Here is a 24,891-nt window from a genome sequence, read left to right on the forward strand (position 1 = left end):
CATCCTTCAGCCTCTGACACTCCAGGGAAAACAGCTCCAACCAATTCAGCCTCTCCCTGTAGCTCAAACCCGCCAACATACTTGTAAACCTTTTCTGAACCCTGCTACGTTCTTTTTTAAAAGGTTGTGAAGTTTCCTGACTCTAATACCCTCTCAGGCAGAGCATTCCAGATTCTCACCACCCTCAGGGCGGGGGACATTTTTCCTCAAATCTCACCACACACCCCATCTCCTGAGAACTCCCTGTCTTTCACCTTAGTATTATGCCCCTTTCTTAATGATCCTTCAGTGAAGGGGGGCTGCTGCCTCCTCACCCCCCCCCTTCTCCAAGTCCCTGCTCATTTAATACACCTAGGATGGATACCCTCTCAACCGTTTCCACTCCAAAGAGTGCCCGAGGTGTATAAAATGAGAGGGTATGTATAAATAAATAACCTGACTTTCTCCAGCCTCTCTTTGTCGCTAAGCTGCTTCATCCCAGGCCAACATCAGTTGGAACTGCACTCTCTCCAGTGAGGTCACTGTGATTGAGTGACTCAGGGATTGGGGCAGACAGGATTCACAAACTGGGTCGTGAGCCAATCTTTTGAACCAGTGCCCGCCCTCTCGGAATAAGGGGCAGGCCATTTGTGAGGGAGACGAGGCGGACATTTCTTCACTCAGAGGCTGGTACATCTTTGGCATTGTCTGAGCCAACGGGCTGCGGAGGAACAGTCAATGACTAGGTTCAGGTTTCAAGGGATACGGAGGGTGTTGTGGAAAGCTAAAGGATCAGTTCAAAGGCAGAGAAATCTCTTAGAAGTCGTTCTCTTGCTGCTACTTCCTGCACCCAACCCTTAACCAATAGCCAAAATACTAACAGAAAGAGAAAGCTGTTTTGTATTCATTCACGGGATGTGGGCATCGCTGGCCAGGTCCAGCATTTATTGCCCATTCCTAATTGCCCCAGAGGGCAGTTAAGAGTCAACCACATTGCCGTGAGTCTGTAGTCACATGTAGGCCAGACCAGGTAAGGATGGCAGTTTCTTCCCTAAAGGGTATTGATGAACGAGTTGGGTTTTTCATAGAATCATAGAGTCCCTACAGAGTGGAAACAGGTGATTTGGCCCAACAAATCCACACCGACCCTCCGAAGAGTATCCCACCCGGACCCATTCCCATTCTCTATTACTCTACATTTACCCCTGACTGATGCACCTAACCCACACATCCCTGAACACTACGGGCAATTTCCCATGGCCAATCCACCCTGACCTGCACATCTTTGGACTGTGGGAGGAAACCGGAGCACCTGGAGGAAACCCACGCAGACACGGGGAGAATGTGCAAACTCTACACAGACAGTCACCTGAGGCGGGAATTGAACCCGGGTCCCTGACGCTGTGAGGCTGAACCACCATGTCACCCCTGACAATGGATACATGATTATCATTAGACTCTTAATTCCAGACACACGTTGAATTCAAATTCCATCTGCCGTGGTAGGATTTGAACCCAAGTTCCCTGGAATATTACCAGGGTCTCTGGATTAACAGTCCAGTGATAACAACACTAGGCTGTTGCCTCCCTCCGTGTGCTTGAGGAGAAAGTGCTGGAAAAACTCAGCACATCTGTGGAAATCAGAGTTACCACTTCAAGTCAGAACTAAAGTGGACCCAAAACATTCCTGTGTGCGCCTCTCTTTCTCTCCACGGATGCTGCCAGACCTTGCTGAGTTTCTCCAGCAATTTCTGTTCCAGATTCTCCATCAACCGTGGTCCTTTGTTTTATTTCATCCCCAGCGATGAAAAACAAATTGTCTGGTCGTTTTCTCTGAACGCTGTGGGAGCTTGCTGTGCACCAATTGGCTACCTATGTCGCAGCAGCAGCTACACTCCAAAAGAGCTGGTAGGTGCTATAGAAATGGAATCATTTCCCCTTTATTTCACAGAAGACAAGCTGTCTTCCTCGAACTAATGAGGGTTGTGTTACAAATCAGGCAAGGTCTTTGTCCTCCTCAAAGAGAGAGGCTGGATTTGGTGAATTAGCCTAATCCTGACAAAGTCCGGGACCAACTTGGGAACAGACGGGCTTTTCAACACAAGGCTATTGTTCTCCGAAAGCTGTTAAGTGTCTTCCATCTCCCATATGTTGTTGCCCACGTGCGAGAAAGCGAGCCACAAACCACCCTGGTCACAGGTTCGTCTGAATGGCCGGTGTGTGTTTCAGTTCTTGGCGCGACAAATCCCATTTCTCCGCTCTCAGGGACGGGGTCATCCCGAAATTGAGTCAGCTTTGCAATTAGGCTGTCTGAGCAGGCAGATGGGAACCCCTCCCCTCCCCTGCCCTGCCCACCCACGCACACAGTCAGAACATTCCGGGCTCCTAGCGCCACTTAATTACAACCTCATGCACCTGGGTAGCTGACCCTAATGCATGGCATCTTGGTCTGGGAGATACTGGTGCGGGTCACGTTACGTTTATGTTTGCCCCTTTGTCTGATGTGAGAGGGGTCAAGTACACAAAATGGGGCAGAAATATAAGTCACGGAATTTACTATTAACTGACAATAAATTCTGGCCTAAACAGCTATGCCCAGACCCCGTGAATGAATAAAACAGGCAAATGGGACTAGATTACGTTGGGATATCTGGTTGGCACAAACGAGTTCAACCGAAGGGTCTGTTTCAGTGCTGTACATCTCTATGAGTTTGTGTCTCTAAAATCTACACCTCAGGAAGGATATGTTGGCCTTGGAGGGGGTGAGCATAGGTTTACAAGAATGGAGGGGTTAAGTTGTGAGGAGAAATTGCACAAATTAGGCCCGTTTTCTCCAGAATTTCGAAGGTTAAGGGGGTGATCTGATCAAAGTCTGAGAGATATTTCAGAGCAGATTTAGCAGGACCTTGCCAGGAATGGGAAGGGTATAAGGAGAGGTTGGGACTGGAGTTTGAGAGGTTTATAAAATCATGAGGAGTCTTGATAAGGTGAGTGACAAAGGATTTTCCCCCTAGGGTGGGGGAGTTCAAAACTAGGGGACATATTCTTAAACTGAGAAGAGGAAGATCTAAAAATTATGTGAAGGTCAACATTTTTACACAGGGGATAGTTTGCATGTGGAATGAACTGCCAGAGGAAGTGATGGATAGTTACAACATTGAAAAGACATTTAGACAAGTTCATGAATAGAAAAGATTTAGAGGGATATGGGCCAAGCGCAGGCAGGTGGGGCTAGTTTAGATCGGGAACATGACATGGACTAGTTGGACTGAAGGGTCTGTTTCCCCACTCTATATTGACAGAAAAGACAGGGTAGATAACGATAAACAATGTCTGCTAGCTGAGGTTTTTAGACCTAATGGGTGTAGGCTGAGAATTAGCTCTGGACCGTTCGAGAGAGATGTCAGGAAGGGTCGGTGAGTTTTGGAATTCTCTTCTGCAAATGGCTGTGATGCTGGGTCAATTGTCAATTTTAAATCTGAGGTAGACATGTTTTTGTGAAGCTAAGGTATTAAAGCACATGAGCCAAAGGCAGAGGCCTATGGAGACACCAAAATTGGTGGTTTGGTGGTCAGGGAAGGAGGTTATCTAAGATCTCAAAGGGATCTTGATCAATTAAGCCAATAGGCTGAGGAGTGACAGATGGAATTTAATTTGAATAAATGTGAGGTACTGCATTTTGGTAAAACAAATAAGGACTAGGCTTATACACTTAATGGCAGCGTCCTGGGGAGTGTTGTTGAACACAGAGACCTAAGGGTTGAGGTACACAATTCTTTGAAAGGTGGACAGTGTGATAAAGAGGGTGTTTGGCACACTCGCCTTCTTTGCTCAGACCACAGGAGTTGGGTTGCCTTGTTATGATAGTACAGGATGTTGGTGAGGCCACTTTTGGAGTACTGTGTCCAGTTCTGGTCACCCTGTTATAGTAAGGATATTATTAAATTGCAGTGGGTTCAGAAAAGATTGACAAGAATGTTACTGGACTAGGGAGCTTGAGTTATAAGGAGAGGCCGGATAGGCTGGGACTTTTTTTGACTGGAGTGTAGGAGGCTGAGGGCTGACCTTATGGAGGTTTATAAAATCATGAGAGGTACAGATAAGGTACATAGCAAAGGTCTTTTCCCTCGGGTGGGAGAGTTCAAAACTAAAGGGCATCATTTTAAAGTGAGAGGGGAAAAATTTAAAGGAGACCTGAGGGGCAACTTTTTCACACAGAGGGGAGTTTTTATGTGGAATGAACTGCCTGAGGAAGTGTTGGATGTAGGTACAGTTCCAACATTTAGAAACGTAGAACAGTACAGGCCCTTCGGCCCTCGATGTTGTGATGACCTTTTATCCCACTCTAAGATCAAACTAACCTACATACCCTTCATTTAAAAGATGTTGAGACAGATACATGGATAGGAAAGGTTTGGAGGAATATGGGCCAAAGTCAGGCAGGTGGGGCTAGTTTTAGTTTGGGAAAGTTGGTCAGCATGGATGGGTTGGACCGAAGGGTCTGTTTCCATAGTGTCTGACTCTATCAGCCTTCCCATAATGCCTTTCACAACTTCAAGAGGTTCCACAATTGTTTGCAGCTTATTGGTGGCTGTAGTCTCCATTTTAATGTGGAAAGGACAGCCTCCAATCTCTGCACAGGGGACTCTCACAAAGCAACAACGAGATAAACGTTAACCCGATTGGTTTTTCCCACAGCTCGTTGTAAAATTAACAACTTGGCCAGCCTCCCATTATTGCCTTCCAGCCAGCTGCCCTTCTCACCATCACCTCCAGCTTCCCCTCAACGCAGCCTGAACTAGGCCCCAGAGCAGGGCTTGAACCGACAACCTTCCACCTCAGAGGTGAAAGTGCCCACTAAGCCACAGCCGAAATTGGCAGAGCAGCTCCGTGAGTGGTGAAGGGATGTCCTTTTGAAATCATGGCACGCGTTGAGCAATGGGATAGACCTTGCCCAAGAACTCTAAGGGAAGGAGATCTTCTCTGACTTGTTCACTTTTTCCTAGTGCCCCCCTTCTGGGCAATAGTGGGGGTAAAATTCACAAGCTGGTCTTGTGTATCCAATAGACCTAACGTGGGGCCCTGAACCTAGATTTTCGGCCCCATACTCAATCACGGTAGTGTCAGACCTCCAGGGACAGGCACAGAACTGACGGCGTGAGGGAGGATGCTCAGGCCTTGAGGAACACAGGGAAGCATGTCCAGAGGGTGGATTTGCGAGGCTGAAGAAGATTGCAACAGTGCGAAAAGATTCGAGAGAAATGTTAACAACCAAGGATCAGGAGAGCAGAATGTAGAGATGGAGAGGAGGGAGGGAGGACAGGGTGAGTCAGAATGAGGAACCATGTGGCGGAGATATTTTAAGCTTCACTCATTTTACCCCTCGTCCGCTTGTCCTCAGAGCAACCTCGGCACCACCGCAGTCATTCACCTGCCAAGGCTGAGACATGAAATTGTGTGAATCTGACAACAGCCAATCACAGACTCACTGATTTATTTTTGCCTTGAAAGGCCATGAGAAAATAAGAGGGAGACACACACTCACACTCACACATACTCTCACACTCACACACACTCTCACACTCACACACACTCTCACACAGACACACACTCTCACACAGACACAGAGACACACGCTCTCACACACACTCACATACACAGACACACACGTGCGCACAGACACAGACACACATCAACACACCCACATGCACACACACACAGATACACACGCACGCGTGCGCGCCGCACGCACACATACACACACCCACCCGCCCACACATAGACACACACACACCAACACACCCACACACATATACACACACGTGCGCGCACACAGACACCCACACACACATGCACACACATACACTCACACCACACACTGACACCCACACACACCCCAACAAACACACACACAACTGATGCACACAATCCTTTAACTCACAGGAGAGAACACAAATACACTCAAATGGCTGGCATCTCACGCAAGATGGATTTTCATCTACTCTTCCCTTCCCTCCCCCCATTTCCAACGCACCAAGATGCCCCCCCTCCCCAACAAAAACAAAACAATTTCCCGAAATCATTGTGCTTTGGTTCTTGTTTAATTTTTCTTTCCTAAATGTGAAAAGATGGGGGGGGGTGCCAAATCTTTGACAGCGAGCGAAGATGTTCGTGTGTCGGAGGTTGCCATGGCAATGCAGTTCCCTTAAGGTTAATTTATGAAACATTTTGTACCTCATCCTGTGGGAGGGGGGTTGTAGTTGTAATGACTGCCTGAGTTCATAGCATGGGCCTTTGCTTGTCTTTCATGTGTGTTGGATAAGGCAAGGTTCCCTTTAAAAGGCTGTTTTTCTGACAGATGGAGGAACTGCATCATTACCAGGGTAATATTAGCTGCAGTATTCTCCTGGGATGGCGATGGTTTGTGTAGTGAATGTGAGAGGGATTATGGGTAGGTCATTACAGCAGGACTCTGCTACACAATCTGTTCTGTGTAGCTGGCAATTAATGGTTTGTTTGAACAGCATCGGGAGCACCCAGCGAAAAGCAGGATGCTAACCTCCTCCTTTACTCACGGCGCCATCACAGAACGCCGGGCTTTCATCTCGATGTATAAAATGGAGTGGGGAGTTCAGCAGCTTTCAGCTGGCTAGCTGTTTGGGCGGCACGGTGGCTCACTGCTGTCAAATGGCACCAGGGACCCGGGTTCAATTCCACCCTTGGGCGACTGTCTGTGTGGAGTTTGCACGTTCGTTGAATCCCTACAGTGTGGAAATACGCCCTTCGGCCCAACAAGCCCACACTGACCCTCCGAAGAGTATCCCACCCAGACCCATTCCCATATTACTCTACATTTAGCCCTGACTAATACACCTAACCTACACATCCCTGAACACTACGGGACAATTTAGCAGGGCCAATTCAACTAACCTGCACATCTTCAGACTGTGGGGGAAAATCTGCGCAGGCGCAGGGATAACATTCAAACTCCACACAGAGAGTCGCCCGAGACTGGAATTGAACCTGGGTCCCTGGCACTATGAGGCAGCAGTGCTAACCATTGAGCCACCATGCCACCCTACGTGCCTGCGTGAGTTTCCTCCTGGTGCTCTGGGTTCCTCCCACAGTCCAAAGATGTGCAAGTTAGGACGGATTGGCCGTGCAAAATTTCCCCATAGCGTCCGCAGATGCGTAAGTTAGGTGAATTACCACGACCAATCCTCCTAACCTACATAGACAGGGATGTGCAGGTTAGGTGGATTGACCACGGTAAATTATCCGTAGTATAGTCAGGGATGTGCAGAGTAGATGGGAAACATGGAGTTATGGGGATAGGGTCAGGGTGAGAGACTCTTTGGAGGCTCGATGCAGAGTTGATGGACCAAATGGCCTTTTTCTACACTGTAGGGATTTAATAATATTCAACTGGTTCAAAGGTTTGTTTGAAAGTATTGTCAAAGTTGGTCTGCAATGCTGTTAGGGGCTAATCAAAGGGAGGAAGGGACACAATGTTCTTATGACATTGGATGTAGCTGACAAGAGATCATACATGCCCTTGTGTAACAAACGAGGTCAGTTCCTGAAATAGCACGCTGTCTTGCCATAGCCCACACTGAGGTCACTTCCAAGTGCTGATGAAGTTTCGTGTGCAGAGCCTCTGGATATCAGACACAAGTGGTATTATCTTCCATAATGACTGTTCCAACCAGCCCACGGCCTACAATGGCAGCACTCCCAGGCTACAAGAAACCGACATGTAACCAAAGTCAGTGTGTCCCCGCTGAGAGAGACAGGTCACTGAAGCTTATTTTGCCTTGCGTTCATCAGGACGATTGCAAGAATGCCACATTTCGAACCCTCCGGCAACAATTTACATGGAAGGGATAAAGGTTGGGCCTTCTTTTCTTCATGGTAGTGCCTCATCCAGTCAAAATCAACTGGCCAACCAATCAGCACCCCTCTCTCCTTCATTTGAATTGTTGTGATTGTTTGAAAAATTGGCATTCTTGCATTCGTCCTGAGGAACATGAGATGGAAAGCTTCAGCAACCTCACTCTCTTTTCAAAATAAAATAGTTTGGCAGGTTAAGTATCTATTACAGACACTGAGATGAGGAGTAGTTGCAATCATCAGCTGCAGTTGGAGCCAAGACAAAACAAATTATGATATGCTCTGGTTCACAGACTGTTTACAGACCCCCCTCAAAATATTTCAAGAAGGTAGCGTGGTCCCTGATTATTTTTATTTTAAAAGCAGATGTGAAGTGGGTGTGATGCAATTGGTCAAACCACTCAGCCTTAGACAAAACAAGACAGAATTTATTTAAACACTGCAATTGAAACACAAACAAAAGAAAGTAGAATTTAGAATAACCCAACAATTAGAAAAATTAATCGACATGACACAGTAACTATTGCAAATTGACTATTCCAATATAGCACCATTCCATAAACACACTTCTTGGCAAAAAAATAGGTAGATCCAAACACAGATTCTTACAGGCAGCAGAGAGCAACATCTGGAGAGAGGTTTCAGAGGAATTCTTTACTGAAGCTTGCAATTCTCCTCACACATCTTGTGACAACTACAGCTGTAAAACAAAACCAGAAAAAACAGGCAACATGGTGGCACTGCTGCCTCACAGCACCAGGATCGATCCCAGCCTCGGGCAACTGTCTGTATGGAGTTTGCACCTTCTCCCTGTGCCTGCGTGGGTTTCCTCCTACAGTCCAAAGATGTGCAGGTTAGGTGAATTGGCCATGCTAAATTGCCCCGCAGTGTTAGGTGCATTTAGTCAGAGGGAAATGGGTCTGGGTGGGTTACGCTTCAGAGGGTTGGTGTGGACTTGTTGGGCCTATTTCCACACTGTAGGGAATCTAATCTAATCTAATCTAAAACCTGGGAGAACTGGCCACTCCCCTTCCATTGGTAAAACCAGACGCTTTGGCACCTCTGCCTTTACAACCTCTCTTTTAAAAAAAACCAAGGACAAAATAACTTCTTTCAAGTGACAGCATTATCACACAGACCAACACCTGTATGTCTGAATTAGGTAGGAAAAGGCTACCGAATAACACAAAGTGAAAAATCACACAACACCAGGTTATGGTCCAACAGGTTTATTTGGAAGCACTAGCTTTCGGAGCACTGCTCCTTCATCAGGTGCTTCCAATTAAGCCTGTTGGACTATAACCTGGTGTTGTGTGAGTTTTAACTTTGTACACCCCAGTCCAAATGAAGAATACCACAAACACCAGTTTCCACATTTCCCTCTGTTCAAAAGACAATGCGTCACTAGGGACCAACTCAACTCTTGGATTGCTTTGTTTAAAATGAACCAATAATCAAATGAACAACCAATACCTGTTACACCCACCCCCCCCCCCCCCCCCGCCCCAAACAATAACCAAACATCAAGGAAACTGAAAAACACAGAGGGGGGAAACAAGAGGATTTAAACCATAATAGTTCTGTGGGGTGGAGGGGAGATGGAGATGGCCACCCCAACCTACCAATTCCAAAAAGCAATCCCAAAACTCTGATTTTTCTAATCCTGTATTTTGAGTTGCTATCAGAAACATCTGGAGCAGGTAGAACTTGAACTGTTCCTCCTGGTCTGGAGGTGAGGATACTACCATGGCATCACAAAAGCCCACAGTGAAGTCAAACAATTAGGGCTCATTCAGGATTTGGGCACAGAGCCATTCAGGTACCAGTGAGCACTGTAGTTCCCTCGCCAAGGAGGGATGGGTGGAGACATAACTGCAAAAGAGAGACGAGTATTTGGGGGATTATGACCATGTCATGTGTATATGCCTGGACCCGTTGCTAGATATACTTTTTGTCAGGTCTAGGAGTAGGCCCAAGGAACCCAATTCTTTTTTCTTTTGTGTGTGTAAACCCACCTCCCAGTTGACAAATGTAAACAGAGAACAAATTATTAGCACTGGCCATTGGGGGGGGGGCAGTACAACAGTAATGCAAGAGATGAAGGAGGAGAAGAGAGGGAGGGGGAGAAGGGACTAATTGAAAATGGAGTCAAGGGGGGTGAAATGCACCTCAGCCTCATTCCTCTCTCTCGAGGTGTCCAGAGAAGGACCCAACTCTTATTTTCTAACCCTGTATTCAGAGTTGCTATCACAAATGTCTGGAACAGGTAGGACTTGAACCTGTGCCTCCTGGTCTAGAGCTGAAAATGTGTTGCTGGAAAAGCGCAGCAGGTCAGGCAGCATCCAAGGAACAGGAGAATCGACGTTTCAGGCATGAGCCCTTCTTCAGGCTTATGCCCGAAACGTCGATTCTCCTGTTCCTTGGATGCTGCCTGACCTGCTGTGCTTCTCCAGCAACACATTTTCAGCTCTGATCTCCAGCATCTGCAGTCCTCACTTTGTCCTCCTGGTCTAGAGGCCAGGACACACTACCACCGCATCACAAAAGCCCCAAACCAAGGTCAAACAATCCAGAATTCGAATACAGAACCTCTCTGGTACCAGAGCACTCCAGATCCCAAGGCTGGAATCATATCCCTGGACCAGTGAGACCATAACTCTCTTTTTCTCTCTCCAGATGTACTCTTACACACAACTGAACATTTTGTTATCCCCATAAGCAAGTGACCCCATGGTATTTTCTTTCATCTATTACCCAACATCAACAAATGACCCTGTGTTTCCAATTGAATAATATACGTGCAAACCCCTTTAAGGGCAATAGATGTCAACAAAGCTGAGAGAGAGATACGGGGAAGGGAGGGAAGGTTTTATCAGAATAGTGTTGGAAGGGGAGATGAAGCACTCTACCCCAGAATTGCTCTTATGCACAATTAAACACATTTTCTTTACCCTGTCACCAATTCACCAAGTTTTTAAAAAATTTATTAGCCACCACTCATATTGCCAATTGCAGACAACACAACTCTTTATTTTACATCCAGTTGTGTAGCCACACATAACTGAACGTTTTTTTCTTCCCCCATCACCAAATCATCATGGTTTTGTTTATCCATTACCAGAAAATTCCCAATTTACGTAACAAATCTCATTCCAGCAAGCAAACCATCAAAGGGGAGAGAAAATGAGAAGGGGTTAAATCCAGATGGAGTTGAAAGGGGAGAATCTAACTTTTGTTTTTATTCTATATATCCAGAAGTGTTACTACACACAACTGAATGACTCCCCCATCACCAAATCACCGTGACATTTTCTTCCTGTTTTTAACCATTAAGTACCATCAGTGATCACCACTGCAGCCAATCAAATGCAAAGGGCATTAAGGTCAATGCAAGCCATCAAAGTGAGGGGGCGGTAGGGAGAGAGAGTAGGGGCTACACCATAATGGAATGGGTCTGCTTTACAATTTTTTTATGGACTCCCAAATGCTATTACGCACAGCTGAGGGACTTCCCCACCATCAAAATCACCGTGAGTTTCATTTTCTATTTTTTCTTTTAACCGTCCCTGGTAATCGCCCATGTAGCCAATCAAATATTTACAGGCAGAGTCCTTTAAAGGCAATTTTCAAGGAATTAAAAGTGAGGCCCTCTTGTGGTGCAGTGGTAGTGTCCCTACACCTGGACTAGGGTTCAAGCCCCACCTGCTCCAGAGTTGTGCAATAGCATCTTTGAACAGGTTGATTAGAAAAAAAAATACAGTTTTTAAAGAGAGGGGTAGGGAGAGAGGGAAGAGGCTAAATTGAAATGAAATCATAGAATCTGAATGGTGTGGAAGCAGACCATTCAGCCCAGACTGGCCCTCCGAAAAGCATCACATCCAAACCCCATACCTCTGCATTTCCAATGGCTAACCCACCTAGCCTGCACATCCCTGGACACAATGGGGTAATTTAGCACGGCCAATCCACCCAAACCTACACATCTTTGGACTGTGGGAGGAAACTGGAGCACCCGGAGGAAACCTACACAGAGAGAATGTGCAAACCCCTCACACAGGGTCACCCGAGGGTGGAATCAACCCAGGTCCCTGGTGCTGTGAGGCAGCAGTACCAACCACTGAGCCACCCTACGTTGGAGGGATGATCCCAACTCTTAAATACAGAGTCCAATAAGCATCAACTGCTCTCAGTCAACTCTGGACCAGTTCCATTTAACCCTCAAAGGGTTCTGCATCCCAATCAGTGACGTGCTCCATGTGAAAGTGAGAAGCCAGAACTCTCTGTTCATCTCATTATCTCCGTAAATGAGCGCACCGTTCTCAGTTGAAGACCAGGAGCAAGAAAATTGCCCCCCCACCTTGCCCCTTTCTTCACCGAAAATATTTGAGATGGCCACATTTTGAGTGTCACCATTTCCACTTTCCAGGTCTCCTACGCCCGGCCCAGCTCTGCCTCTATTCGAGATGCCAATCTCTACGTCAGTGGGCTTCCCAAGACCATGAGTCAGAAAGAGATGGAGCAACTCTTTTCACAGTACGGCAGAATCATCACCTCACGCATTCTCGTCGACCAAGTCACAGGTAAGACTCACCTTCTACCTCTACAATCGATGGTCAGTGACTAAGGACGGCTTGATAGATCAATGAGCCCCCAGACCGGCCTTGTCTGTCCTCAATGTAAAGCAGGTACATATCGCTGACTGCTCTGACCAGTTGGAGATCATGTCCACTCTGCCAGTCCAATTCCTTCCAGCTTGGTTGAACGAGAAACTCCACCATTGAATGCAGCAAGTTGTTTGGCAGCAGCACCCAAAATACGCACTTGCCCAAAGGTTTTCGTCTTGGCTCATCAGGAGCATTTGCAAGAATAACCAATTTAAAGAGAAACCAGCATTTATACTGTGTGAGTGTAGAAATATTGGCTTCCCCTTAAACTGGTATTCTTGTGAACTGCCCTGATGAGAGCAAGGTGAAAAGTTTCAATATGTGCCTTTTCCAAATGTCTCATGACTACCACCATGGTGAAAGTATACTTTATTGTCAACTACTGGAAGATCACATAGTAGATTGAGTTGGTATCCTTTCCTATCAACTTCTGAATCATTGCAATGTTGTCAAATTCTTACATGCCTTTTTAACTCCTACATCCAATAATTAATCATTGCTTATTTGGAGAACTAAATATATTTACCTTCCTTGTGTTTGAACCAGGACTGTCATGTGCTGTGTCAAATGTTTGCCTTCACATATGTCAACTACCTTCACCCTTGTATGAAGTCCTCTGTCAGTCATCTCCTTCCAAGGTTGAACAGCCCAACCTAACCAGAAACAAAGAAGAAGCTTCAATATTGAATCAAAATTGACAGTCCCCTCCCAACCCTGGAACAGTTGGATTGGAAGTGGCAATTTTTACAACCCTGCACGAGATGTAGTCAAGGCGAAAGGCAACACCCTATATATTGAGTCTAACAAAGTAGCAGTCTCCCATACTTGACAGAGCCCTAGGAATCTACACTGGCCTGAAGTCCCATGGGGGCCTTCAGCAAGCATTGGTGGTCAACCGTAACTATTGAATCTGAGCCAATTAAACTTTTTTTTGACGTTCAAAAAAGTAGAGTCATAGAGATGTGCAGCACAGAAACAAACCCTTCGGCCCAGGTCATCTGTGCAGACCAGATATCTTAAATTAATCTATTCCCATTTGCCAGCACTTGGCCCATACCCCTCCAAACCTTTCCTATTCCTATACCCATCCAGATGTTGTAATTATACCAGCCTCCACCACTTCCTCATTCCATATACGCACCACCTTCTGCGTGAAAAAGTTGCCCCTTTAGGTCCCTTTCATATCTTTCCCCTCTCACCCTAAACCTATGCCTTCGAGTTTTGGACTCCCCTACGCTGGGGAAAAAGACCTTGTCTATTTACCCTATCCATGCCCCTCATGATTTTATAAACCTCTATAAGGTCACCCTCCGAAACTCCAGGGAAAACAGCCCCAGCCTATTTCCATATAGCTCAAACCCTCCAACCCTGGCGACATCGTTGCAAATCTTTTCTGAACCCTTTCAAGCTTCACAACATCCTTCCTATAGCACGGAGACCAGAATTGCATGCAGTATTCCAACAGTGGCCTACGCAACATGACCTCCCAACTCCTATACTCAATGCTCTGACCAATAAAGGAAAGCATACCAAATGCCTTCTTCACTATCCTATCTACCTGTGACTCTACTTTCAAGGAGCAATGAACCTGCACTCCAAGGTCTCTTTGTTCAACAACACACCCTAGGACCTTATGACTAAGTGTATAAGTCCTGCCATGATTTGTCTTTCCAAACTGCAAAACTTCACATCTTTCCAACATCCACTCTGTCCAGGCCTCTGTATGTTTCAATTAGATCCCTCCTCATCCTTCTAAACTCCATTGAGCATAAACGCAGAGTCCTCAAACGTTACTCATATGTTAAGCTTTTCATTCCTGGAACCATTCTCATGAACCTCCTCTGAACACACTCCAGGGCCAGTACACCCTTCCTGAGAAATAGGGCCCTGAGTGGTTTTCTGAGTGATACCATCTATCAACCCCTCAGAAAACGAACAAGAAATGACATCACCACAAACCCCAGGAACCCCATCCAGGAGAAAGATATAAATAGAAAGCAGGAGACAACAGCTTCGCTTCACTTGGAGGTCGCCACTGATGATGTTACCTAGCCAGGTCATGAAACGTCTGGATATCAAACCTACAGCTCATCGAGCAAAACCTACACCCTAAACCTCAACCTGAGCTATAAACCTTCACAAACCTTGCAAAGAGAAATTAGAGTTAACATTTTGGGTCAGTTCTGACGAACGTCAACTCTGATTTCTCTCCACAGATGCTGCCAGACCTGCTGAGCTTTCCCAGAAATTTCAATTTTTTTGTTTCTGATTCACAGCATCCGCAGCTCTTTCAGTTTTTATAACGATCTGAGGATCCGGGTTCAAATCCTGCTGAAGCAGATGGTGAAATTTGAATTCAATAAGAAAAGCAGTCTTGTATTAAGCATCAAATGATGACCATCAAGTGATTGTCAGAGAAACCCCATGTGATTCACTCGTGTCCTTTAAGGGAGGACTAATGTCCTTACCCAGTCTGGTCATCATGTAACTCCAGACCAACATCAATGTGGTTGACTCTTAACTGTTCCCTGGACAATCCGGGATGGGGCAATAAATGTAGGCCTAGCCAGTGACACCCTTATCCCGCGAAAGGTTGTAAAAGAAATTTAACAACATGTATCTTTATATATTTCCACCTCTGTGAGAAACTTTGACAGTAAATCAGTAGCAACTCTCTTCAGTCCTCATTCCCTGGTTCGACAACTCGATTTTTGAATTTTTATTTATTTATTTATTCACGGGATGAGGACATTACTGGCTAGGCCAGAGTTTAATGACCATCCTGAATTTCCCAGAGGGCAGTTAAGAGTTGAAAACTGTGGCGCTGGAAAAGCACAGCAGGTCAGGCAGCATCCGAGGAGCAGGAGAGTCAATGTTGTGTGCATAAGCCCTTCATCAGGGCAGTTAAGACTCGACCACATTGCTGTGGGTCTGGAGTCACATATAGGCCAGACCAGGTAAGGATGGTAGTTTCCTTCCCTGAAGGGCATTAGTGAATCAGATAGGTCTTTCCAACAGTTGGCAATAGAGTCATGGTCATCATTAGACTCTTAATTCGAAACTTGCTTGTTTAACTTAATTCAAGTTCCACCATTTGCTGTGGTGGGGTTCAAGCCTGAGTCCCCTGGGCATGGCCTGGGATCTTTGTATTAACAGTCCAGCAATAATACCACTAGGCCATCACCTTTCCCATGGGGATGCGGTAGAGATGCAGCAGTTGGGGATAGAGAGGGAAACACAAACCTGGAGAAACACACACCTCATCCACTAAATGATCATGGAAATAGGAACATCCAGTAAGCAATGAACTAACCTCTTCGACCGCATTCCGAATAGCTGGATGACCATCATGCCTTTAGCTCAGGCACGCAGATTGTCTGGGAGAGCAAGATTGAGACTTCGTGAAATCCCAAAGGACTTTAGTTACTCTACACTGTAATGTCGGAAGGGTGTAGCAGCAAATTTCAGCACAGCAAGCTCCCGCCAACCACAGTGTGACAATGAGCTGCCAGCGGCTGGTACAATTACAAGGCATCTGGATGGGTACATGAATAGAAAGGGTTTAGAGGGATTTGGGTTGAGTGCTAGCAAATGGGACGAGATTAATCTAGGATGTCTGGTCAGCATGGACGAGTTGGACTGAATGTATGACTCTATGACTGCATCACCTGTATTAGTAAAAATGAAGGCAGAATGTGCGAGAGACACTCAGCAGATCTGTTTAGAGAGAGATAAACAAGAGTTGACATTTTGAGTCCAATATGAAGAACAATCTTCTCCTGAGGAAGAATCATATTAGACTCAAAACATTAAAGGTTTCTCTCTCTCTCTCCACTGAGTTTCTGCAGCAATTTCAGTTTTTGTTTGTTTCAGATCTCCAGCACCTGGCTGTATTTTACTTTTACCTTAGCTGTATGAGATTAGATTTTTTTTAGATTAGATTCCCTAGTGTGGAAACAGGCCCTTTGGCCCAACCAGTGCATTAAGTAACGTTAAGTGATAAATATTGCCAGGAGATTGTGAACGTGGGATCTCAGACAGGGCCTAGATTTGCCTGAAAAGTGGGCACCTCTGACAGTGCAGTACAAACTCAGCATTTCAAGTCTAAACTGAGTCAAAGTGAGAGGCAAGAGAGAAGAGGAATAAATTGGAAAGTGGTAAAAGAAGCATTTCACACCAAGGGAGTAAATGATAGCGAGTCTTTGAGGTTATGTGAACTGCAGACTGGTTCTCAAAGGTGACCCGTCATCTTTTCCCAATTAGGCGTCTCTCGAGGGGTTGGCTTCATCCGATTTGACAAGAGGATAGAGGCGGAGGAAGCTATCAAGGGACTGAATGGACAGAAACCGCTAGGGGCGACTGAGCCCATCACAGTGAAGTTCGCAAACAATCCCAGCCAAAAGACTGGCCAGGCACTGCTCTCTCAGCTGTACCAGTCCACAAGCCGGCGGTACCCGGGACCCCTGCATCACCAGGCACAGAGATTCAGGTAAGGCGCCATGATTGACTCCTGCTTGTCTTTGCTGACCCTGTGCATTGTGGGACGCCTCCTTGCCACGGCAACCAGAATTGTCATCGTGTACCACTTCAAGGGGGCCAGCTTAGAGTTTGATTCGTATTCCCATGACTGCTGAATTGACCTGGATGGCCCAGGGACTTAGAATCTTGCAGTCCCAGCATGCAACATCTTGGCATTTTAACAACATTTGGAACATCGTTCAGAGGTAAATCACTTTGAACGAATTTGGCCCCAAGTAAAAACCAAAAGGTAAACCAGGACTTTATATATAAATGCATTTACTTCCCAAATATTTTGATTGCAGTCAGAATCTCTTGATAGTAGTCTTCCACTCCCTGAACAGGGAGCCCATTTCTTTTGCAAATCAAAGACTCCAGTAGATCTCCAACATTGTGGGATCTTGTGCCATTTTGGGTTTGTTGATTGTAATGAATGGCACCAAGTTGACCTCGTTAACTATGAGTTTGCTGATTGGGATTGTTAACCTGGGTCAATCACCAGAGCCCTGGCTGACCAATGTAACCAGGAGATTAGAATCTCCACAGTTCAGGGCACAGACTCTGAGCTGGCTAGCTTCAGGCAGTGTACTCTGCACGAGTAAATAAAGGGTGACTCGGTGATGGGATACCGGCCTCTGTGCAGTTATCTCAGTAATTAACAGCAGTTTAGGGTTTTCATCGTGTCCTGCCTTTCGGGCAATGATGTCTCTACCAGCCTCTGAGCTTACCTGCAACTCTAATATCTCACTTATCTGCGTCACCATCATCTTCAGTTCAAAATTGTTGAACTTACATTCTTCAGCCTCTTAAAGGCCAGGCCGCATTCAGACAATCAGGGAATTGCTTCCCATTTATCCATTGAAATCTACATTTTGCAGCTTCTTAAAGGAAATGGCTAGTGAAGCGGTTGATGCTTTCCAAAATTCCTTAGGTTCGGGGAAGCTTCGGAAAATGGCAAAATTTACATCTGTATTCTAAAAGAGAGAGGGAGACTGAAAGCAGGAATCTACAGGCCAGTTAGTTTAATATCTGTCAGAGTGAAAACGTTAGAAGTTATCGTTAAAGACATAATAACAGAGTACTTAGGTAAATTCAAGGTGATTAAGCTGAGTCAACATGGTTTTGCGAAAGTAAATTCACGTTCAACAAATTTATTTGAGTTTCTGAAGACGTAACCTGTGAGGTAGATAATGGGAAGCTGGTGGATGCCACGTATTTGCATTCCCAGAATGCATTTTGCAGAAAGTGAGAGCTCATGGTATAGCGAGTAGCATGGATAGGAAACTGGCTGGCCAATAGGAAACAGTGTAGGCATCAATGGTTCATTTTCACTTTGGCAAGATGTAATGTGCCACAAGGATCAGAGCTGGGCCTAAACTTTGTATAATTAATATTAATAACTTGGATGAAGGGACCAAAGATACGGTAGCTAAATTTGCTGGTGACACAAAGTAAGGTAGGAAATTGGAATGCAATGAGATCCCTCAGAAGGCTACAATGAGATGTGAAGAGGTTGAGTGAGCAGGCGAAATCTGGCAAACGCACTATAAATGTGAAATTGCCCTCTTTGTCTCAATTCTCAGACCAGGCAGGTAGATGCATGGTAACTCGGTGGTTAGCACTGCTGCCTCACAGCTCCATGGTCCCCAGGTTAAGTTCCAGCCTCGGGCGACTGTCTGTGTGGAATTTGCACATTCTCCCTGTGTCTGACCAGGTTGCCTCCGGGTGCTCCAGTTTCCTCCCGCAGATTAAGTGGATTTGGCCATGCTAAAATTGCCCAGGGGTATGGTTAGTTGGATTAGCCATGTGAAATGCAGGGAATAAGGGGTGGAAGGGGTTTGGATGGAATGCTCTTAGGACAGTCAGTATGGGCCGAATGGCCTGCTTCCGCACTGTAGGGATTCTATGAAATTCTGATCGGTTTGGGAGTTTAGTCTGAGAATTGCAGAAGGCCAGCTCATTGCTCTTAGTCCATCCGCGTGCCAACCAATCAGTAGCCTCTTCCTATTCTGTATAGAATTGTGTTTCTCTAATCAAGGTAGTTCCTAGCATCCTCACCCGGATGTGTGCAAGCTGGGGAAAGTGGAGTTGAGGATCAGCCATGACCTCACTGAATGGTGGAGCAGACTCGATGAACTGAACAGGCTTACAATGGAAAGCCTGAACAGCAGGACTCCTTTCACCAAAGTTTAAGGTCTGTTGAGTATTGAAGCTCACCATATCCGATTGGTTAGAAACTGGGTACGGACTGTGAACAGAAGTGAGCAGACGCTACAGAAAGCTGCTGGAAGTGTGGTGCAGACTTTTTAAAACTTTGTAAAACAAAAAAAAAGTCCCTGCATACTGAAGAAGCTAGTGTCAACTCTGTATTGCTCTGAGGCGAATTAAACACGTAAATTGTGGACCAAGGGGAAGATAAATGGGATTGGTGTTTGGTATTCATGAGACAGCATAGACATGGTGGGCTGAAGGGTCTGTTTCTATGCTGTATGACTGCATCATTTTATAAATAATACCTCTGCCAGTTCACACAAAGGGAAGGACTCCTTCCACCAGTAAAACCATATTGATTTTTCAGAAAATTCTTAAGCTTTAGCATTGCTGTACAAGAATTTGACAGATTGACACGTTCAGGAATATTTTGTTTCTCAGTGATCTGCTCCCAACTCTGCCCGTATTTTACTGCTCAGTACAAAGGAAAAGTTGCTGTGCAGTGCAGTCAGTTGAATCCAAATAAAATGTGTGTAGCCTTGTAAGGGTGAAGGGAAAGTCATCATGGTCCTACCAGAGTAGAGGGTTGCTCTCTCATTGGAGAAAGAGAGAGAGAGAGATGACAGGGAGGTGCTTTAACCTGAGGGTCACCATACCTCAGGTGAGGGGAGAGGTTGAGAAGCAGACCTGCATGTGGTCCAGTGCTAATGTTCAGAAACATACAGAAAACATGGTGCCCACATACAGAAAACACAGTGGCCATGTACAGAAAACATGGTGCCAACACACAGAGAATATACAGAAAAACATAGTGCCCACATACAGAAAAAAAATACAGAAAACATAGTGCCAACATGCAGAAAACATGCCAAAATACTGAAAACACAGTGCTAACACGCAGAAAGCACGCAAAAAGCATAGTGCCAACATGTAGAAAACATGGTACCAACATACAAGTTAATAATCCAGCAGACTTCAGCTCAAATCTTGAGAATGTGAATTGTGTTGTTAAAAATAAAAATTGGAAAATAAATTGCTAACGGTGAAGCCTTTTAGGGAAGTAAACCTGTGCGTGACTCCACTCCCAATATTGATAAGTTTGACTCTACTCTGCCCTCTTGAGGACACTGGCAGATCTTCAGCTGGTGAAGGAGACACTCTTCTGCACTAAATCAAGGATAATTAGGAATAAGCAACAAACCCTGGTCTTGCCCATGTCATCCACACCATGAAGATGCAGCATGGAATGAGAAGACAGAGGCTCTGTACATTGCAGCCCTGCTTTTCACAACATTTATCATAGAATCCCTACAGTGTGGAAACAGGCCCTTTGGCCCAACAAGTCCACACCGACGCTCCCACCCATCCCATTCCCCTACATTAACCCCTGACTAATGCACTTAACTTACACATCCCTGAACACTTTGAGCAGCTTAGCATGGCCAATCCATCCTAACCTACACATCCCTGAACACTATGGGTAATTTAGCATGGCCAATCCACCCCAACCTGCACATCCCTGAACACTATGGGTAATTTAGCATGGCCAATCCATCCTAACCTACACATCCCTGAACACTATGGGTAATTTAGCAAGGCCAATCCACCTAACCTGCACATCCCTGGACACTATGGGTAATTTAGCATGGCCAATCCACCCTAACCTGCACATTCCTGAACACTATGGGTAATTTAGCATGGCCAATCTACCCTAACCTGCACATCCCTGAACACTATGGGTAATTTAGCATGGCCAATCCACCCTAACCTGCACATCTTTGGACAGTGGGAGGAAACCTACGCAGACTCATGGAGAATGTGCAAACTCCACACAGACAGTCGCCCAAGGATGGAATTGAACCAATGACCCTGGCACTGTGAGCCACTGTGCCGTAAAGCAAAATGATTAGGAATCTTGTGTCTGCTTTGGATGAACATTTTTCTTGGTGTTGATTATGCTTCTGAGTGTGTGTGTGTGGTGGTGGTGGTCGGGGACAGCGTGTAACAGAAAGGGTAAGACATTGAACTCTTGACTTATCCTGCAGTCAAATGTGAGAGTGTTATAATCTGCTGTTGTGCCAACGAAAATATCGAGCCCAAGCTGGTACAAAATTAAACTTGTTTCTTTTTATAAATCCAGTCTTTGTTTGTGAGAAAATAGACACATGCACTTGACAAGAAATAATTTGGCAAGTTACAGTCAGTGAGCCAATTTTTCAATTACAAGTTCTAATGCAATGAGACAGCCAAACTCTGACAATCCCTATCAGACTTTCTGTGCCATGTTAATTCAGCAGTCATCTTAGTCTCATATTGCTGGCATAATTGGAAAGGGCATGATTGGAATTGTTTCATTATATGGTTGACATGTACCTGATGTTGTATATCTGCTGTGCTGTCTTTCCATCTTTCTCTCTCTCTCTCTCTCTTTCTCTCTCTTCAAATAAAGGCTACTGTTTCATAAGTACTAACATCCACCCTTCCTTCCATTTCCTTCTCCTTTACAGGCTGGACAATTTACTTAACATGGCCTACGGCGTAAAGAGGTAATTAATGTTCCTAAGCTGCTATACTGACAAAGGGCTAAATATTAATAATCGCCCCCAGCAATCCAGTCAAATGTACTAGAGCACCAAAGTGCACTCACAACATTTTTAGAATGATAGTTATCTGGCGGTCAATAACAAACACCTTTATAAGCTACATCAATTCAACCCCTTTTCAACTCAACAAAATAGGTGACAGTTTGTTTCTCAGGGTAATGGCAACCCCATCCCATTTCAAATCTAAACAAAGAGTGGCAGTTAACTGTCAATTATCATCAACTGGCACGTTCTTCACAGCAACGTCTGTTTATCCACCAATCCTGCAGTACAACTAACCAGAGAATGCTTACCCACCAATCAGCGCTTTCCCCTCATGCAGTACAAATTTTGGTTTTCCCCTTGCGTTGGTATTCAAGTCAACTGTCCTGATTAAAACCTTCAGCAAAATATGTCTTTCTTTCTTTCTTGAATACTTCAATGATTGCGAAGTAAATCCACTCTCTCCCCATATCCGTGCCCCCTGTATGTATTTACCTCATTGGCTTTTGAAGGCTACTCTGTGTTCCCAGTCCAAGCCACTCGGTGGCTACATTTGTTGTATATTATATTCAGTGTTGCCTGTGCTGTATTTTAGTTAGAGTTCTACTGGAATTTTTTTTTGACCGATCAGGCAGGTGTAAACTCCTCCTGTTCCTCCCTTACTCTCCACCAAAGTTGTATCTGCAATTAACCAGTAAAGGAGAAGTGATAACAGGAATGTTAGAACACTTCATTATTGATTTTGGTATGACACCGTGCTTACTAAAGCCTTGTTCACACTGGTCCTCGTTTTGTGAGTGCGTCACTCTGAGTGACCTCCATGACCCGCCTTTCTCCTTCAGCAAGTGAATCTGGTTCAGGTTTGAAGGTTGGAGCGATCATTCTCCAGCCAAATCTTCAGGTTGGACTCCAGGATATCTGAGGTGGGTTATCAGGGAGTGCTTTTTAAGAATGGAAAGTTAGCAAAGGTGCAAAATTGGTGTATGAGAATGAGCAAAGAGAGCAACTTGCTTTAATGAAGGAATTGCTGGTCATTACACTAATCGGAAGGACATTTAAACTAAGCTAGTATTGGAGTTGGGATGTCATGTTGAGTTTGTACAGGACATTTGGTGAGGTCTCTTCTGGAGTTCTGTGTGTAATTCTGGTCTTCCTGTTATAAATAGGATATTATTAAGCTGGAGAGGGTTCAGAAGAGATTTACCAGGATGTTGCCGGGTATGGAAGGTTTGAGAAAGATTGGATAGATGGGATAAAAGCAAATTACTGCGAATGCTGGAATCTGAAACCAAAAGAGAAAATGCTGGAAAATCTCAGCAGGTCTGGCAGCAAAGGTAGCAATAAATTCGGGCCTCTTTGCTACCTTTGCTTATGGAGCCATGACTCACCTTCTCTCAGCCTCGTATAAATACCTCCCTATTTCTCCCCTTTTTTTAGCTTTGACAAAGGGTCAGTTAGACTCGAAACATCAGCTCTTTTCTCTCCTTACAGATGCTGCCAGACCTGCTGAGATTTTCCAGCAATTTCTCTTTTGGATAGATGGGACCTTTTTCAATGGAGTGGAGGAGGTTGAGATGTGACCTTATAGAAGTCTATAAAATCATGAGGGCTATAGATAGGATTAATGGTAGTTGTCTTTTCCCTAGGATGAGGGATTTCAAGACTAGGGGGCACATTTCTAAGGTGAGAGGAGAATTAATAAAGACATGAGAGGCAAATTCTTTTACATAGAGGGTGGTTCATGTGTGGAATGAACTGCCTGAGAAAGTGAGGGATGCGGGTACAATTACAATGTTTCAAAGACATTTGGATAAGTCCATGAATAGGTAAGATTTGGAGGGATATGGGCCAGGAGCAGGCAAATGGGACTCGTTTAGTTTGGGATAATGTTTCGGCATGGACTGAAGTGACTGTATCTGTGCTGTAGGACTCCATAACTCTAAGCAGCATTGGCAGAGGGGTTTAAAACTAGCTACCCTGTGTGACATTATGCTCCATCGTGTACCACTGACAGCTGTGTCTCAGCACAGATTCAAGATCGAGTTTTCCATGGCATCGCAACATGTGATATATGATTTAGCCGAGCTCATCTTCAGTCACTCTCTCCATGCAATGGGGTCAGTGTATGTAATGAACAATAACATCAGAAAGCACAGAGTCCGGACTGTATATAAATCTGTGATATGGTAGCCTTGTAAGTAATCACTGTCGCAAGCAAACTTCAAGAGATCTGACCCAATAAGAACTCAGCTAACAGGATACGTTATGTGGGCTAACAGGCAGGAAATCACAAGCTTCATCACTGACTTACCCTCGTGTCCCGATATTGAGCTTTTGAGTCCAATCCCCATAAGGTTCAAGCCTAAGTAGTAAGGGCTTAATGGAGTTGACAGAATTCCATCTTTTCCTGATTGAACAGGAAGGGGAGACTCTCCTCCAACTGCGGTTATACAAACCTGTCGTAACCCATACCCCTCACTCCAACCTGCCCCATGGTGTGAATTATGATAACAAGTAAAATGGTAAATGGGCCTTCTCTGGTACCGTCCCTTTGAAAAACTCAGTGTGTAGTCCAGAGGCTTTGAACCCCCCCCCCCAATTTCACTGCCCCACCACCTCCTCCACTGAACATTGTAGCTGTCCATCAAAGAAATTGCCCTGGTGGTGGATTCCAAGCACCTGTGGATAGAGGATCATTTTTTAATCCAAACACTGGGTGATCAAAATGAGGCCATTCAGCCCTCTGAGCAGGCTTGTCCCTGAGGTAGAGTCATATATCCTCCCATCTCCACCTCACTTTTGTCCTTCCACATTTCCCATTCATAATCACTTACCACTTTATGAACAATGGTATGGGACTGTCCCTCAGTCACCCACCCCTGTCCTCTCCTTTCCACTGTTGAGCTGTGCAAAAGAAGGGAAATCCTTCACAGATCCACCCTCATTCATTCCAAGTAAACGTCCTCTCTCTTCACCAGCCAATGGGGAAGAGCGCAACCATACCTACCCTGACATCATGCTGCCTGAAGCAAGGGGAGCCACTC

General features: G+C 45.3%; 1 protein-coding gene across 3 annotated transcripts in view; it reads left to right on the plus strand.

Moving 5' to 3' along the window:
• Window positions 1-24,891, plus strand: part of LOC122552223 (ELAV-like protein 2) — a 174,548-nt gene that overhangs the window by 127,278 nt on the left and 22,379 nt on the right. For all 3 annotated transcript variants that reach the window (XM_043694865.2, XM_043694866.2, XM_043694867.2), the window contains 3 exons: window positions 12,296-12,449; window positions 16,797-17,022; window positions 21,770-21,808. In XM_043694865.2, coding sequence (XP_043550800.1) covers window positions 12,296-12,449; window positions 16,797-17,022; window positions 21,770-21,808 — 419 coding nt within the window. The remainder of the gene's footprint in view (window positions 1-12,295; window positions 12,450-16,796; window positions 17,023-21,769; window positions 21,809-24,891) is intronic.

Source organism: Chiloscyllium plagiosum, unplaced genomic scaffold (assembly GCF_037043375.1).
Source record: "Chiloscyllium plagiosum isolate Xiang-an unplaced genomic scaffold, Cpla_swu_hap1 HiC_scaffold_45, whole genome shotgun sequence".
Taxonomy (NCBI): Eukaryota; Metazoa; Chordata; class Chondrichthyes; order Orectolobiformes; family Hemiscylliidae; genus Chiloscyllium; species Chiloscyllium plagiosum.